This window comes from Ambystoma mexicanum, chromosome 13 (genome assembly GCF_040938575.1).
Source record: "Ambystoma mexicanum isolate Mex_15411 chromosome 13, UKY_AmexF1_1, whole genome shotgun sequence".
Lineage (NCBI taxonomy): Eukaryota > Metazoa > Chordata > Amphibia > Caudata > Ambystomatidae > Ambystoma > Ambystoma mexicanum.
The window spans coordinates 438467970-438486118 of record NC_090938.1 but is presented as its reverse complement, the minus strand read 5'-3'; the positions used below and the strand labels follow the sequence as shown (position 1 = coordinate 438486118).

The following is an 18149-nucleotide window of genomic DNA, read 5'->3' as shown; positions in this document are numbered from 1 at the left end:
GGAAATCGAACAAGTACATTTTTTGCAAAACACTGAAATGTACGTCAGAAATAATTAGTGATATCTGGGTCCGCTCTGCGGACCGATGTGTGATTGGGTCGCGGTACACCATGCTGTCGGCGAACAGTCGACACGGCCGGTGGTTGGCTGGAGGGAAACGTGCTGTGCGTCAAAGTTTTTGGGAGACGCCGCCATGGTGTATCGGAGGATAGTGGTGCGCCGAAAGGCGTTGGAAAGACTGCTTTGCAGGATTGGCTGGGTGAAAGAGAGGGAAGCAAAGATATTGCCAATGTTTTGTGTTGTAGGCTGCGGCTGCCGGTGGTTATGTTGAAGTAGTGCGTTTGAGTAGTTTTGTTGCTGTGGGTTTGTGAGGACATATTAACCTGCTTCTTTTACTTGGCTTGCTGTGGGTCTGGGTAAGGCGTAGGCTTCTCACTGCATGGCCATGCTATGTAGAAAGCGCGTACGGCTTGGTTACAACCCCCCTAAAGTAAGGGTTGAATGTATGGGAGAGGCACTTAGCGATTAGGTAGGCGGGGGAGAGTTTGCTTACACCATTGCTGCAAGGGAGTGCATAACGACACAGAGAAAAAGGATTGTTTGTCAGCATACTGTCGAGATATGCACCAATCCCGCAGCTGTTGACATGCAATGGATTGGTGGGTAGTTGCACAGGGAAGTATGATATGTTGGTCACTGTAGGCAGACTGTATAGGGGATAGGGAGTGCCTTGGAGATAATAAGAGGATATTAGCAGTCAGTGTACTTACTATGTTGTGTTGTGCCTCCAAAGGCTCTACTGCCTTGTGTGCATGGCAATGGCCTCTGGCCGTAACAGTGTGGCCACTGGTTGGAAGTAGGTGTGCGAATGCTGTTTTGGTTCGCTCCTTTACTGTACGTATACGTACGTGTAGGCAGGCAAGCACTGTTGCAAATTTTAGCATGCCTACCTGTATTGCCTTCCAGTGGGTGTGTAGTAGGACTAGGCAACTCTGTGCATGGGCGGAGGCCGTAGGCCTCTGCCTATGTACCCAAGAGGCTAGGGCTTGGCCACAGCCTTCCTTTAGGGAGGGCAGGTTGACATTGGCAGATGGAAGGAATGTGTTTGGAGGTACTCATACATAGTTAGTTGGTGGGCAGTTGTGGAGGCGGGGAAGGGGAGTGCGTTGGAGACGCTATGAGGATGTTTGCAGTCGGAGTGCCATGTTGTCTTGTGCCTGTAACACCCATACTGGCTTGTGTGCATGGGTACGGCCCTTGGCTGTCACAGTGTGGGCACTGGTTGGAGGTAGGTGTGAGAATGTTGCTTTGTTTGAGTCTGTTGTATCTATACGTAATTGTAGGCAGTAAAGCACAGTGGGAAATGTTACCATGCATGACTTTATTGGTTTCTAGTGGGTGTGTAGTAGTGTGAAAACAGAAAAATAATATGAGGCCGGGAAGCCCAAAATGAAACACACCAACACAGGTTACAAAGAAACATACAAGTGCTTTATTTAAAAGCTACAACAGTTACCAAGTCAATTGACAAACGGATAGCTATTCGGCTTTCAGAGTAACATAACGAACTTCAACGACGGTTCGATGTGTTAGTGAGAGACCGCACATTGGAATACCTGGGCCTTTTATACAGTTTGTCCAGCCCTTGGCCAACCCTCTTGCGGGTTAACCATTCTGTGAATCAGGTCTATGGGTTCCTTGCCAGGTCAATCCTTTAATATATGCATTTCGATTAGTTTCACTGATATAGTTGTACAAGTGGCCTGCAGGCATATTATTATTCATGTGAATGGAGGTCACAACGGCCAGAGTTTTACTCAGAATGTCATTTGGCCTCCATTTTGATGTTCAGGGTGACTTCCATATAACAAGAGAACCTAAAATGGCGGCTTAATCCAAGATGGCGACTTACATTACTTTCTCTAAGGTCAAGACCTTGCCGTGAAGTTTGTTCACATATGATGTTTAGACAACTTGGCGTAGGCCAATACACATACAATTGTTACGATAGGAGGCATAATATTGTTTCTATTCCGACAGTAGGACTAGGCAATTGGGTGCATGGGTGGAGGCCGTAGGTATTGCCCAGAGCCTTGCTTTACGGAGGGCAGGTAGACATTGGAAGATATAAGGAATGTGTACGGAGGTACTCACAGATAGTTAATTGGTGGGCAGTTGTGGAGGCGACTATCATTTTTTGGTGAGTGCAGGCAGACTGCATTGAGGATGGGGAGTGCATTGGACAGAATATGAGGATATTTGCAGTATTAGTGGTATGTTGCATTGTGCTTGCAAAACCTATACTGACTTGTGCACATGGGTGGGGCCATTGCACATAAGAAGTGGCCACTGGGTGGAAGTAGGTAACAGAAAGTTGACTTGATTGGTTGTATTACTGAACCGATATGTACCTGTGGCCAGAAAGGGTAAGTGCTGAAATGTTTCCATCCATGGGTGTATTCGCCTATGTAACCAAGAGCTTAGGGCTTGGGCACAGCCTTGCTTCAAGGAGGGCAGGTAGACATTGGCAGATGGAAGGAATTTGTATGCAGGTACTCACAGATAGTTAATTGGTGGGCAGTTGTGGAGGCGACTATTATTTTTCGGTGAGAACAGGCACACTCTATTGGGGATGGGGAGTGCATTGGAGACAATATGACAATATTTGTAGTCGGACTGCCATGCTGTCTTGTGCCTGTAAAACCCATACTTGCTTGTGTGCATGGGTACGGCCCTTGGCTGTAACAGTGTGGGCACTGGTTGGAAGTAGGTGTGAGAATGTTGCCTTGTTTGAGTATGTTGTTGTACCTATACGTACTTGTAGGCAGTACATTATAAGTTTACCTTGTTCTATAGAATACACTTGTAAATATGTAAGTGCCGTAAGATCCGCCCCTTTGCAACATTAATATGGAGGACATGGTGCAGGTCCTAATGGGAATTGCAGAGACAAGGCATCATTTGTGTTCGGAGGGGTGTGGACGTCACCAGAGGTTAGATTCAGGGGGTGCAGTAAGACAGTGGGAAATGCAAAGCTTGTTTTAGTACGTACCATTTACGACATGGCACATGTACGCAGATACTAACACAAACAGTTGTGGGGTAGGTGCGCAGGTATCAACCTTGAGAGGCTATTCGGGTTGGGGAGTGTATTGCAGATGGTATAGAGATTCCTCTAATTGGTGTACCATGTTGTGTTGGGAGTGGCAAGCGCGTACTGCCGTGCATGGATGGCTACAGGGCTTTCACGTAACAATGTGGGCATTGTTCGGAAGTAGGTTTAACAATGTTCCCTTCTTTGGGTCAGATCTTACACTGATATGAAAGTCCAGCGTACAGGGCTGGAAATATGTATGTCTAGTGTGGGTGCTCACTGTCACAGCATGGCTGTGGAGGACATTTTGCAGGTGCCATACCAGTAGAGGTGGTGTGAAGTGACAGCACGTGAATATGATGACCGTTATTAGCCTTGTTGCCATTCACATACTGAGACAACACAATTAATGTACAGTATGGTACACATCTCATAATACCTTGTACGTCGAGAGAGAAGCAAGGCAGTGCGACATGACACGAGTTAATAAGCATTGCATATGAACAATACGGAGAATGCAAATTCGAGCACACATACATTTGCAGCCGGCAACATGATGGACGCCATTAAGTGGAGCTATATACAGGATGGCAGGCCATCTGACTGTTACCTTTGTTTGGCGTACTTGTTCAGATGGCGAAAGGAAGCCGGTGGAGCTTGAAGTGTGTGCATTTGTAATGTGTGCATCGCTTCCATTAGCTATGCCTGTATGCCGCATTAACCATCGCAGCAGTCACTGGCGTCAGTGACATTTCTTGTGCACAGTCGTTCCTCATGGCGTGCACTCCAGGTATTTATTGTATGTGCGTGCCAAGCGTAGCGCACTCTGTCATGTGAGCACCTAGCTCTGGAAAGGAACAACATTAACAAAAGAAAAAGTGGACTTGCGCAGACAGACTGTATGGTTCCAGATCATTCCATACTTTTGGTTGGAAGTGCTTTATTTTGCCACAGAATGTACACGCAGTTGGTGGATTCACCGCTCTTTTATTTCGCAAACAAAATAGAGTGACCAATGCAGTCTGTGCAATTATGTTCTTCTGTTCTCGTGTAGCACAGTGGGAAAAGGAGTACGTAGTGCAGCTTGGTGGTCCGTGTGGAAGAAGACATTGGGCCTCATTACGAGCATGGAGGTAATGAAAAAAGGAAGGAGGACTGGTATTACCGGCATCGTTAACGGGTCCGGGCCATTACGAGACGACAACCCGCCAATACCGCCACCGCCCGTTCCGTGCCCCTTCTTACCGACATGCGCGCGTAACAGTGCCCCTTCGCGGCGGAAATACCGGGATGCCGGTAATAGGAGGACATCACAAGTTACACGGGCATGCACTTACCGGCATCCCGAAGGCGATAATTAGGGCCTGCACGACGGCGGCAATACAGGCATCACGGACCACCCGTAAAATAGCAACCTGCAGTGCAGGCAACTGCCACAGGTGCACACAATCACCACAGTTGGAGTCAATGGAGCCTGTCCCAGTACAAAAGGAGTACACCCACACACCACACACCTTCCTACACCAAAATGATACCACTAGCTGTTGCAATCATGGGGCTGGAGGACATGCCTGTACTGCTACAACTACAGCAACAACAACAACAATTCCAACCACAACAACAGGCAGCACAGAGGAGACGCAGGAGGAGAAGGAGGGCGAGACAGGCCCAGCAAGTTCCACCAGTGCAGCAAGTTGTACCAAGTAGGCAGCCACCAATCCCTCGCATCAGACCTAGTCGATTCAATCTTACCCCTGAGCAGTCCACACCCTGTACCCGTTGGACCGGGACACCATCAGCGCCATAGTGGACATGATACATGACAACATCGTCAGCCTCATAGAAATATGCACTGCCATCCCCCTGCTACTAAAGGTGGTGTCTGTGCTCCACTTCCTGGCCACAGGCACCTACCAGCTGCATGGTATATCACAAACACTCTTTTCACACATGCTGACCCAATTGCTGGATGCCCTCCTGAAGCACGCTAGCACCCACATATCCCTACCACGGACTGCACAGGAGCTTGCCGACACTAAAGTAGGCTTCCATGCAATTGCAGGCATGCCCAATTGCGTTGGTGCCGTGGACTGCACCCATGTTGAATTGTTCGTCCCTCATGCAATAGAGGCGGTGTACCGCAATCGCAAGCAATACCACTTTATCAATGTGCAGATGGTATGTGACTCCTGCAAGATCACACATTGTTGCGCCCGATATCCTGGATCTACACAAGATGCCATTGTGCTGCATAGCTCCACGCTACCCCGTTACATGGAGCGACATGCTGGACGACATGCCTGGCTGCTTGGTAAGTTGCCTGACTGGGCCATGGCAGTGCATCGGGGTGGTGAGGTGGGGGATGCATACTCCACCTGGGTGGGATTGGGGGGGTGCATACTCCACCTGGGTAGGATTGGGGGGGTGCATACTCCACCTGGGTGGGATTGGGCTGTGAGTGGACAATGCACTCAGAGCTAAACACTGTTGCCCTGAACATCCCAATCTGAACATGACACATCAATGCCATACATAAGACCAATGCCGTACATCAATGACAACATGCAAGACGCACAAGCAGGCCACCATGGGTATTTCAAGCGATGAATGACTAAACATGATTACAACCTTGCCAATGCCGCTAGTGTGATTAGGTACAGAGTCGAATACACTGCAATCATGGGTGGCAAGACATTGTTATGCATCCACAGTACATCCGCATCAGCATGCAAGAGAACACCCTGCATCATCTGTACAACGCAATCCATACTTGCAGACCATAGTGCAGTACACAATGCATCAAATGAACCTGTGTACATACATACAGGGACATGTGCATGTCAACTCCAAATAGCTGCAGCCATGGCTGTGAATCCTAAAGGTGTCAGCTCAGAATGACTCACACATACCTCTTTGTGCTCCCATGCAGGTGATGGAGGCTACCCCTTGAAGCCGTGGCTACTTACCCCTGTGCGGAACCCGCGGAACAGGCACGAAGAGGAGTACAATCGGGTTCATACCCGTACCCGTGTTGTGAATGAGCAGACCTTTGGCCTGTTGAAGGCACGGTTCCGCTGCCTAAGCAGGTCTGGTGGAGCACTCCTTTATGGCCCTGAGAAGGTGGCAAAAATCAACATGGTCTGTGTCATGCTGCACAACATGTGCATCCGGAGAAATGTACCACTGCCACCTGACATTGACATGCATGCACCGGGTGAGGACGATGAGGATGGTGATGGAGGAGAAGCAGCACCCCTGCCAGTACGTGATGCACAAGATGGCCGTGCTGTATGCCAATCACTGATTGACGATTACTTCTGAACCACAGGGATGTTGATGGTTATGTGTCAGTGCTACACTGAGCACAGGGACCATGTGGACATGGACACAGGGTGTGTGGGGAGTTGGGCACTGTGCGCTGTCATGAATTGAATGGACACACACGAAAAGAACAATGTCCAGGCATTAAATGATTTAGAACACAACAGGTGTATTAAGATTATTTACAAAAAAGTGCTTCCCACCTCCACCACTCACACGCCCTCCCCCTCCCCCAAAACACCCAAACACCCCATACCCCCCAAACACCCCATACCCCCAGAAACACCCCATATCCCCCAAACATCCCCATACCACCAATAAACACCCCATATCCATCAATGAACAACCTCTTAATCCCCTCTACACCACCAACACCACCTCCCCCTCACCCATTGCCACACTATTTCCGTTTTTTTTTTGTGTCCGGGGGCAGCATTTCGGTCTGCCTAGCACTGCGCCTTGTCATCCGCACAGGGCTGGAGGGAGCGGAGCTTGCTGGTGTGGCCGATGGGGTGGATGCGGATGGGATTTGCACCGCTGGTGCAGGTTGTTGGCGCTGCATGTGTTGGAGCATGCTGGTTAGGACCTGCGTGACGGCCCCCAAACTGTCACGGATCATGACTGCACTAGAATAAATCGCCGCAATGGTCCCAGCATTGGCCTCACGGATCTCTCGGCGTGTTTCATCGCCGTCAGCCACATATTGGCGCACCAGCTCGATCATCGAGTTCTGCCGGGCCTGTACCCTTGACAGGCGTGCCTCAATGTCAGTGGGGGCTCTGGAGGTAGAGTGTGCTGCGGCTGGGTGGGTCATTGCAGGGCTGGCCTCTGGGGTGGTTTTTGAGAACTGGACTGTGCAGTTGAACTGCAGAATCCAGCATGGGGCTGGACAGTGTGCCCTGAGTGGTGTGTTGGGGAGGTGGACGGGGGGCTTGGGGTGTGGGGACATTCCACATGGATTGTTCCATCAAGGTTTGCATACTCCTCCGCTTCCACATCCACATCACTGAGTGAGGCTGTGGCTGCTGCCTCACCCACTGAACTTGTGGCAGCGGACTGGGTGCCATCAGCCTCCGCTTCAGCTGTTGTTGGCAGCTCAGTGGTTGCAGTCTCGTCCGCTGCTGTGGTTTCCTCATGTGCCTGCCTGGCCTGTGCACGTGCCCTGGGTTGCACAGTGGGCCCGGTTCTGCCCCGGGGGTGGAATGGCCAGTGCCATGTGTTCTGGCCCTGGATGTAGATGGCCTTGGGGCAGGGTCCTGATGTTCACCTTCTGCATCAGTGCCTGTGGGGGAAGAAGAGATGCAGGGCATCAGTGATGGTGTTGCATGCAAGATGCATGAGTTGGTGCTGCACAGTATATAATTTCTCATGAATTGCAATCTTATAGGTGTGTCACAAAGGGTAGTTTCAAGGGGGGGGCATATTGGCATGAGTCGTGGCGTCTCCATTCGGCACTGATGCGTACCAGGTGGCATGCCATTGTATTGAGGTTTTTGTGATGTATGACATGCAAATGGTCCCTGTGTGTTGGGTGTCTGTTGGTAATGGGATTGGCACACAGCATGCATTTCATTGTGGCATGGTATGGGCCTCCATCTCGACATGGATCTGTATATGTGTGTATGATGGGCCATGCTTTGGCTTGGCTCACTTTCACATCAGTTGTAATACGTCATGGTATGGCCTACTGGGGTTTGCAGGGTCACTCACCTCCATCTCCAGATGTTGCGGCACCCGTCTCCATTTCACTGAAGCCTGCAATTCCCTCCATTCGGATTGTCGTGCTGCAGGTTTCCTCCCAGCGCATCAGCTTCACTGGTGAGTGGACACCCCCGCCTGTGGCCATGGCCTCCCTGCGATTGCTGACCAGGATGTTCCAGACCCTGAGACGGAGGTCGTCCCACCTTTTTTTACAGTCTTTGACTGTGCGGGGGGTGGTGCCGACCTCTTACACCTTGCGTGCAACCTCCTCCCAAATTTCCTTCTTCCTCAGCTGGACCTCCCTTTTGAGGTTATTAGCAAAAACCTCTTCTGCATTGGCTGCAAGGGTGCCGGCCAGCATGTTTAGCTCCTCATCGGAGAAGCGCTTCTTGCGCAGGCAGGGGGTGGTTTTGCAGGCAGCCTTCGACATGCTGGGTGGTTTGGCACTGCTCTCTCCTCTGTTTCACTGCCGGATTGGGAGGATGGCAATGGATTGTGTTTTAAATGATGGCCGCCGGAGCATTTCCTGTCTGACGCAATGACGTTACTTCCGGGTCCGGTATTACGAGCCCGGTATTACCATGATGTTATTACCAGGTCGTTATTAAGGGGTTGCTCCTTGGCGGAGGCGGTATCGGCAGGTCCCGTGATGCCGCTACCGGGGGGTTGGAGGGCCTTTAGCGGCATGGCGGTATGGCCATTACCGGCGTGGGGGTTCGCGCATGCTCGCGCACTCGGAATCAGCCGCTATTAGCGGCGTCAAGGGAGCACGGACCCGCTACTTCCTCCATGCTGGTAATGACTCCGTTTTTAGCGGGATTCTCGTAATGAGGCCCATTGTCTTTGAAAGGTAGCCAAGGTAGCATGCAGTGCCTCTTGGATGGCTTATAGAACGAAGGTTTGCAGGTTGGTTCGTATATCAGAAACCGCAAGTGGACATACCGACCCATAGTGGTTGGCCCAGATAATAACGATGGAAAAGACATTGCTTATGGTAATCTTCCAATGGTTGGTCCACCAGCCATCTCTGGAATGTGGAAGGTGTGGCATGTGCAGTAGGGTGGAACATATCTGAGTGGAAAGAGGAATAAGAGTACATGTAAGTAGCGGCTATTAGTTGTAGCGTACAGGACACAACTTTGCGAGAAGGATAATGTAGTAATAACTGAGGAACAATGACGTGTGCGTTAGTGCGTAGCGCCATATCGGAACCCACTGCCTTGGTGTCTGGTTTGTAGGTAATACAGTGATTGTACGGGTGCACAGAAGAAAAGGTGTTGGAACCGTTAGGACAAGATGATGTTTTTATGTGTTGCTTTTTTTCAAAAGTTGACAGTGGTAGCGAGTGTAGTTGGACCTGTTAATGGGGGTTACCTTGGATTGCTGGAGAATGGAGTAGCTGCTTTGGTAAGAAGCGCGTGAAAGAAATGTGAGTGTACATATTTGTGTGCCGGTTGACCGCTGCGTGCACCTTTGTCGGGTACAACGTATACTACACTGAGGGTACGTAGATGTAGTGATTGTGTGAAAGGGCATACAAAGGGCAGAACAGGGAATCTAGCAGTGTACAAGTGCGTAGAAGGTGAGGTGCTTCAGTGTACGAGAAGCAAAAGAAAGTACAATGACAGTTGCAAGTTACTGGGAATGGTGGAGACATGACAGTGTGACAGCGTTTTTTTACTGCCGTCACAAAGGTCTGTGTAATGTATAGAGAGAAAGTGAGCGGTAGAGCAAGTTTGCAAATATGCATACTGAGGAGCATGTAAATAACTGTTAATCGTAATACACATGTGATGGAAAGGTGTACTTACATAATTTCGGCAAATTCCATACTTCTATTGGGAGACAGTGAAATGGCACTGTACGGTGTATGAGATGGTTGCAGAGTACCTTTGTGGCACATGGACAGAGGAACTGCAGTGCAAGTTATGTATCTTTTTTTGCTAGACTTCTACACAATATATGATCTTGGAGCTACACAAGCTTCCCCCTCAAGGCTGTTTTACAATGAGCGTGTGTTCTGTTTAGGGAGAGGTATGTTAAGTTTCGATTTCCTGAGATGAGACAGGAAAAAAAGGAAGGAATTAGCCGGGAACGTGTTTCGAGTGTAGCATCTATTTACGAATGTTGGTAGTGTCATTACAGTGAAGGAAGTGCAACGTAGAGGTAGATATGATGGTGCTATACAAATGGTCACGTGAATGCACAGATGGAAAAATACACAAAATGTGTTTTTACAGTGTGTAAGGAAAAGTTAGTTGTGCACTGTGTTACGAGGCAACAGTGGGTAATGTGACACTGTGTTTGCTGTTTGAAAACACGTGGTCCCTGGCTAAATTTAGGGAGCTGGGGGGCTCCTCCGGGTTGGAAATCTTCCAATATTTTAGGATGAGCAACACATTTAAAGAGATCTTTAGCTCATTCCCCACCAGCCACAAACTACTGAACTACTGTATGAGACTATTAGTGCAGACAGGGGAGGCCGTTTGATATCCGCTCGCTATGCTAAAATTATGCAATGGGTTACAGATTGCTGAGAAACAGCTCACAGAGTATGGGAGGGATCATTGCAACAGCCTATATAGACCAAGGTGTGGAAATATTGTTGAGCACAAACAAAATTTGTATTTTTCAAAACCTGATTCAAATGTTTACATTTCATGTTTCTGCATTAGGATTATTATACCCCTGAGAAACTACACAAATTATATCCCGATTCTTCATCTTCATGTGAATGGTGCGTGACTGACCCAGCTACATTCCTGTCTTGGCTTGGAGCTGTGACCCAATATCTGACTTCTGGTCTGGGGTCTTTCAAATGATTAACAAAATAGTGGGTGAACCTATAGAGGCGTCTCCTATTATTGCATTGTTGGGGCACATGAAAGAAGTACCGAAATATTCTATGTGCCTAGTTGGGTTGCTACTCATGCTGGCTAAGCGCTGTGTTGTTAAGTGTGGGTGAAAAGTCCCCTCCTTTGCTGCAAGTGTGGATGCAAGACATTACTTTCTTTTATGATGCAGAGGAGACCTACAGGAACCTGGCCTGGATCCCTTCCAGACCTACAGATATGTGGGGCTCTTATCAGAACGATTTGATTAACAAATCAATCGCTTGGTTTCTACCTTAACTCCACCCTCTCTCTAGCTAAACAAGTAAGCACCATGGCCTCTGCCACAGCCTACACATGTAAGTTGATCAGAACTGGCAGAGCCTTTCTCTCAGATAACAATTGCGTCACCTTGGCAAGAGCCTTGATCCTATCTAGGCTTGACCATTGCAATGCATTGAACATTGGGGCCAACAAATCTATCAAACAAATTCAAATCCTCCAAAACAATGCCTTAAGAGCAGCCCTTGGAGTGCCCAAAAGATCACAAATATCAGTGATAAGACGCCAAAACAACTGGCTCTCTACCCTTAATAAAATTCAATTAAAAACGGCTTCCCTGACACACAAGGCATTGAACAAAGCTGCCCCTAGCTATCTCATGAGCAGGCTTCAAAGAAGAACCTCCAATAGACCCACGAGACTTATTAATTCCAACTGCATCACCATCCCTAGATTCAAGCTATCTGAGGTTGGTGGAAACAGCTTCCATGTCAAAGCTGCTCAACTGTGGAATTCCTTACCACACCACTGGCTGAAGTCGAACGACATCTAAAGTCTGCACATACACATCTATCCCTCAGGATTACACTCTCGGACCACTGCACCCCATCTTGTATATCTGACTGTGCCCCTCTGTATCCTAGTTGTACAAAACATGCCTCTGCATCTTGTCTATATTGTAATGATTTGTCTATGCATATTCCATTGCGTTTTCTTTTTCTCTCTGTCTGCAATACTGTTTGATTGCACTGCCAACTTTGTAACCTGTTAACTAAGCTTTGCATTATCTGTAACTGCTGCGCCCTGATACTCCTGGGTCTGGTGCGCATTATAAATGAATAAACTAAACTAAACTAAATCCTTTGACTCCAACCTCAACCAAACATTGGACGATACTTCCCCTTGGTGAGGCGTGGAATAACATGTGAGTGATAGTACTGGGTGCAAGTGATTATATAATCGATTAATTGATCATCTAATGATCTGTCAATGTTCAGAATTCCCCTCTTGTGTTTTTCTTGAAACAGAAGAGGGGAATTCCTAAGAACTTTTACAGTGCTGTCTCCTCTGCACTGTAAAAGTTGATACCACTGTCCTGTCACTGTTTTTTTTGCATTCGATTTGGATAATAAAGAAATAAATTAAAAAAAACAATTTAAAAAAGGGTATGGCTAGAAGAGGAAAAGGGGTTGAGCTTGACCTACTCAGGGTGGTTGGACAAAAAGGAATTCAAACATGTCAGGCCTGACACACTGGAGCAGTCTTGGTCATACCAGAAAAATCACAAGAGCAACCGTGTCAAAAGCGCTGAAAATTCCAGAAGGAACAGCAGGGCAGTTTAGGCGTTGAGAATGACTGATATGCTTAATGGCCGGCAGGAAAAAGGACCAAGATTAGCACATGTCTTATGGGCTGAGGGTTTGCTTGGGAAGCAAAATTGTGAGATTCTTCAACCTTTGATCTTATGCTGCATATTTAAGAGATTAATATGTTGTGAAGCCCATAGTGGAGAGTAGAGTATTTGGTGTTTGATGTATTTAGATTGTATTAGAGGGTTAGGTCTTGAAAATTCTTGGAGTCATTGGGCCTCATTACACGGAAGGCGGTAATGGTTAACGGCCACCGTTAATGGTAACGGTGACCGTTAACCATTACCGCCTTACTACGAGGTCCCTTAGCGGGTTGGTGCTTTAACGTCTGCTTTTTGCAGGCGTTAAAAACCAACCCGCTAAGGGACCTCGGAGCTAATTACGGCACCGCAAAATTGCGGTGCCGTAATTAGCGCCTTCCCCATTCCCATAGAGCCCTATGGGGCAGAAATGGGAATGGGGAAGGGCAATGGCGGAAGGGGGATTTACCGCCCCTCCAACCTTGGAATGGGGCGGTAAATCCCCTTTCCGCCAAGGCGGTGCCGGTATTTTACCGGCATGAGCCATGGCGCTAATAGCGCCATGGCTCACCGCCTTCCGTGTAATGAGGCCCATTGTTTGCAGTTTTTAAAAAAAAGCTGGCCCACAGTTAAAACGATTTGGCTCAAGCAGTGGACTTCTGAGTGCCACTTTGTTTAATACATCATGGATATTTGTGAGCTGGAGAAAGTTCTTCAAGCTTTCTGCAGAATATTCTGAAATGTACACCTTCCGAGGTAAAACGTTCAACCAAATCCTTTGACTTCTACAACCACATACGCGGCAAAACATACAGAGTTATCTGGTGGGAAAGGTTTCAGAAATATTATTGTAAAGGCATATAGAAACTTACAGATGCTTCAGTAGGAGCAAGCCTTCAAACGAATCCTTAGTTAGCTGTTGAAGATTGTTTTGCTTCAAAATTCTGCAATGAAAAAATAAAGGATTATTTGGGCCCACAAATGTTAATGTACGTTCTGAATTAATAGGCACTTAGCACAATTGGATATATAATGCACAGCTCAAAAATAGCCCTTTGAAAAAAATGTCCATTTACAGCACACATTATCACTTGTCAAGTTAAACCAGCACCTATATTTCCATTATAAAGACATTGGTTATTTATTTATTGGCGTTCTGTAAATTGCGAACCGCAAGCACAGTGGCTTTGCAGCGCATCCAAAACAAAAGGAAGGGCACAAAGACAGCTGATCTTTCACAGGCTTTGAAACCATTGGGATCAGTAAACTGCAAGGATGGGAGCAAAACGAGCAACATAATAATAAGGGGCAGAGGAAGTGCAAAACAGGAAACTAACCGCATATAACAGTTCAGGAGTAAGTGCCACTTACGTAGTCGAGAGGGGTTTGAGAGGATGTCAAGTAGTCAAGTAGCCAGTCAGTTCCACATATCAAGGGGGAGATATGAGTCTAGTCAACACGATTTCCTGAAGAGAAATGCTTTCAGCCTGGTGAGAAAATGCAGATGGCTCTAGGCAACTCTGATGATTATCGGTAGTTCATTCCCAGTGATCCTCCAGCTGCATCAGGAATTCTGGCACCCAGCTTTTTTCCTAAAGGCAGCCAACCCGTTGCCCTTGTACCCGCCGATCTTAGCAGCATAGAGTGCGTGCATTGCCTTACCTTCTGTCTGAGGTAGTTTCCCCATGATCAATTAGGCTCTGTGAATGAGGCAGTCTCATTGGAAAGTAATGCATGCTCCAAAAGGGAGCGTCAGCACAGGACGAGAAACGATACAGTAACTCGAGGGAAGGGAGTAGCGCTGAGCACAAACCATTTGTTTGAAGGAATAAAAATAACAACTGACGCTGAGCACAATAATGGCGATGGTAATTTTACTGGATTAGACATCACGTTCCATTGAAGGGAACTCAGTCTGCACCTCTAAATGCTGAAAAGCAAGAAACGTGCTCTAAGAGGTCATACACGCGCGAGTGAAGGGAAGAGAAATTGGAAATACAAAAGAACATGTGATAATCGAATTGGAGAATACATGTATGAAAAGAGGGCATAGTTAGTAAATAATCTTCATGAAGGGTAAGGCGATAAATATAATAACGTGTTATGACTGAGAAATAATGGACCCCAGACATTTTTACTCCTGTAGTGGTCTCTTCCCCTGATGAAGTTCCCGTATTTATTAAAGTTATGAGGAATGAAACATGGTGGGTATATAAATAGGAACCAGGAAGTGATCAGTGCTAGTTATTAGCACATGACACGTTTTACAACACGAAAGAGATCACAATGAATTTTGTTGCGTTCATTTGATAAAGTTAAGTGTTTTAGGCCCTAAATGGGAGTGAATGAATTGTAAATTATTTGTTTCTAATAACAGAAAGAAAAGTAGAACTGTAGTTAATGTATGTTTTGTGTTGCTAAAGAAAATAGATGTATTAAGATGTACAAAAAATCCAATACCCTATGTTGCCCATGTATATATGAAATTGTTAGAAAATAATTGGTAATTTGTAATAAAACACAAATTCTTTTGTCTGGATGTTCCTCCCACGTATCCCTCATCTTTGATACTCAAGTCTGCTTGCAGCTTGCTTCGTAATGTTTTTAATAGTATCATGGTACTCGACGGCCTCTGTCTTGTCCTCGGCCGTGATATCAAGCGCCGAAGAAGTAGCCACTCGTTGGGTGGAATAATAATAATAATAATTCACATTTATATAGCGCTACAAACCCTCAGGCATCTTAGCAATGCTTATTATTACCCACCGTGTGTGGTGCTCATTTATCGACCTCGGGAGGATGAAAGGCTGAGTTTGGCCCTGCTGGGATTCAAACCTGCATCGGCAGGCTCACGCACAAATGTCAAAGCGAGCGCTCTACTCACTGTGATATCTTAGCGGCTATGGAATGAGCCCTTAAGCCAACAGGCAGGTCCTTGCCGGCTAGTGAATAGCATGCTGAAATGCACAAAACTATCTAATGTGAAATAGTTTGTTTAGTGATAGCTAACCCTAATTTATGGCCTGAGCAGCCTATAAAAAGTTGGTCATCCTGCCTGACTTTTGGCATTCTTGAAATGTAAAAAGTTAAAGCTATTCTTGGGTCTAAATTGTGCAATCTCTCCTCCTCTTTAGAAGGTGAGGTGATGGATAGCAGATAGGTAACACTATTTTGTTGTGTTAGGTGGAATTCAGATACCACCTTTGGAAAAATGATGGACGCACTCTGAATACCACCTTGTCTTTAAAGAAGGTTGTAAAAGGTGGTTTGGCGGAAAGAGCCTGCAGCTCACTCACCCTGCGAGCTGATGGTATAGCCGTCAAGAAGAGAGTTTTAAGAGTCAGCATTCTAAGAGGGCAGAATGCAGAAGCTCGAAAGGCTTACCTATTTGATCCCAAACCGGTACAATAAAAGGAACCGGGGAAAAAGGATTGTCAATCCCTTCAAGAAATTGATTACAATAGGGGACTTGAAATAGGAGCCTTCATCTGGCTAACACTTGAAAATAGAAAGCACCGCCAGGTATCCTTTTACTATGGGCACTTCGAGCCCTAGATGGGCTGGATGGAGCAAAAAGACAATACAGTAGAGGTATTATATGTGAAAGGATCAAAATGCTTTCCCCTGCATCAGCTGTGAAATTTGTTCCAACAGCAGCAGTACAGAGATTTCGATTCTGGTCTTCTGGCCGAAAGCAACACCTCCATCAGGTCCCCATCTTTTTATCATACCCTTTCAGAAACCAGGCATGAAGATTCTGAGTACTGATTTCTGGATGAAGAAGGAGAGTCCTCTCTTTGGGGAAGACTTATTGGAAGGCAGATGGCCATCTATAGAAGGTCCAGGTACCATGTTCTCCTGGCCCAATCCGGAGCAATGAGGATCATGGATTTCCCGAACTTCCTCAACCTCCTGATGACATGAGGAATGACAGTGACTGGCGGAAACATGCACTGAAGTGGAATTTCCCAGACCATCACAAACATGTCCCCTAGAGCTCCTTTTTGAAGAAATTCTCTGGAGCAGAACAGGTTGCACTTCCTGTTGACATTGGTTGCGAACAGACCCACTTGAGGGGTTGGTTCCCCGAAGGGCGAAGATCTACAGAAGGACTTCCTGAGCCAACTCCCACTCGAGGGAGATCGAGCTCTGCCTGGTAAGAGCGTCCGCTGCCGTGTTTTTTTTATCCAGCCAGTAGAGAGATTCCTTCTCTCAGTGCCCAAATCCTGAGGTGCATTGCCTCTCTGCACAGAGGTAGTGACCCTTCACCCCCTCTCTTGTGGAGGTAGCACATGGCCACAGTATTGTCTGTCATTATCAGGATATTCTTCTCCCATACCGAGGGCAGAAAAGCCATCAACGCTAGTCTGATTGCTCTCAGCTCTAAAAGGTTGATGTGAAGTCTGACAGAGACTAGTGACCGTTGACTGAAAGTTCATTCATGTGGGCTCGCCACCCTGTGAGGGTGGAATCGGTCACAATTGTCATCTCTGGCCATGGTTGCCAAAAGGGTTCTCCTTTCATCATATTCTCTCGGGCGGCCCACCACAGGAGATCCTGAGTAACCTTGTTCCGGACCTGAAGAAGTTCTTCCATTCTGCCAGAGAACTGAGACCACTGGGATCTGAGAGTCCACTGGATGGATCTCCTTCTCAGAAGGGCTTCTGGCACCAGGAAAATGCAGGCTGCCGTGAGGCCGAGCAACCTTAGAAAGTCGAAGGCCAGAAGTTGTTGGGCACTCTGACATTTTTGGACCATCTGCGAAAGATGATGAGCCCTCAACTCGGGAGGCGATGCTTTTCCCGAGGATGAATACAGGACCACTCCAATAAATTGAAGCTTCTTGAAGTTCACGGAGAAGCCCAGCCCGTGCAGGAAGTGGCAAGTCCGACTGAGGTGACTCTATGCCTGTTTTGGAGAACAAGCTCTGATCAACCAGTCGTCCAGGTAGGGTTAGATGTGAATCCCCTCCCTCCTTAGACTTGCTGCCACCACTGCCATAAGCTTGTTGAAGACCCTCAGGAAGAGGTGAGCCCGAATGGCAGAACCCAAAACTGATAATAAGAACTGCAACCGTGAACCTCAGGTACTTTCTGTGCTTGTGATGAATTGGTACATGAAAGTAAGCATCCTGAAGGTCCAATGGCACCAACCAATCCTGGAGTCAAAAGGCCTGAAGGATCTGCGAAAGAGTTACCATCTTGAACTTGTCCTTCCTGAGGAACTTGTTCAAGAGTCTCAACTCCAAGATGGGTCGCACTCCTCCATCCTTCTTGGGGATTAGAAAGTAATGAGAGTACCAACCCTGATCCCTCTCTGCTGCAGATACTAACCCTATCACACCATTCTCCAACAGGGAACATATCTCCTATAATAGGAGCGGATCCGGATCGGATCCAGAGTGGCCTCTCGGCGGACAATCTAGGGGCCTTGACAAAAACGGGAGGCAGTAGCTTTGGGCCACTGTCTGCAGTGCCCAAGCATCTGAGTTTATGCCTCGCCAACTCTCCAGATGCAGAGACAGCCTGCC

The 18149-nt window shown here is 47.3% G+C and overlaps 1 protein-coding gene across 1 annotated transcript in view; it reads right to left on the bottom strand.

Moving 5' to 3' along the window:
* LOC138521314 (leucine-rich repeat-containing protein 37A-like) overlaps positions 1–18149 on the bottom strand; it is a 1201733-nt gene that overhangs the window by 1008053 nt on the left and 175531 nt on the right. The window contains exon 3 of the mRNA XM_069634057.1: positions 13492–13563. Within this exon, the coding sequence (XP_069490158.1) occupies positions 13492–13563 (72 nt within the window). The remainder of the gene's footprint in view (positions 1–13491; positions 13564–18149) is intronic.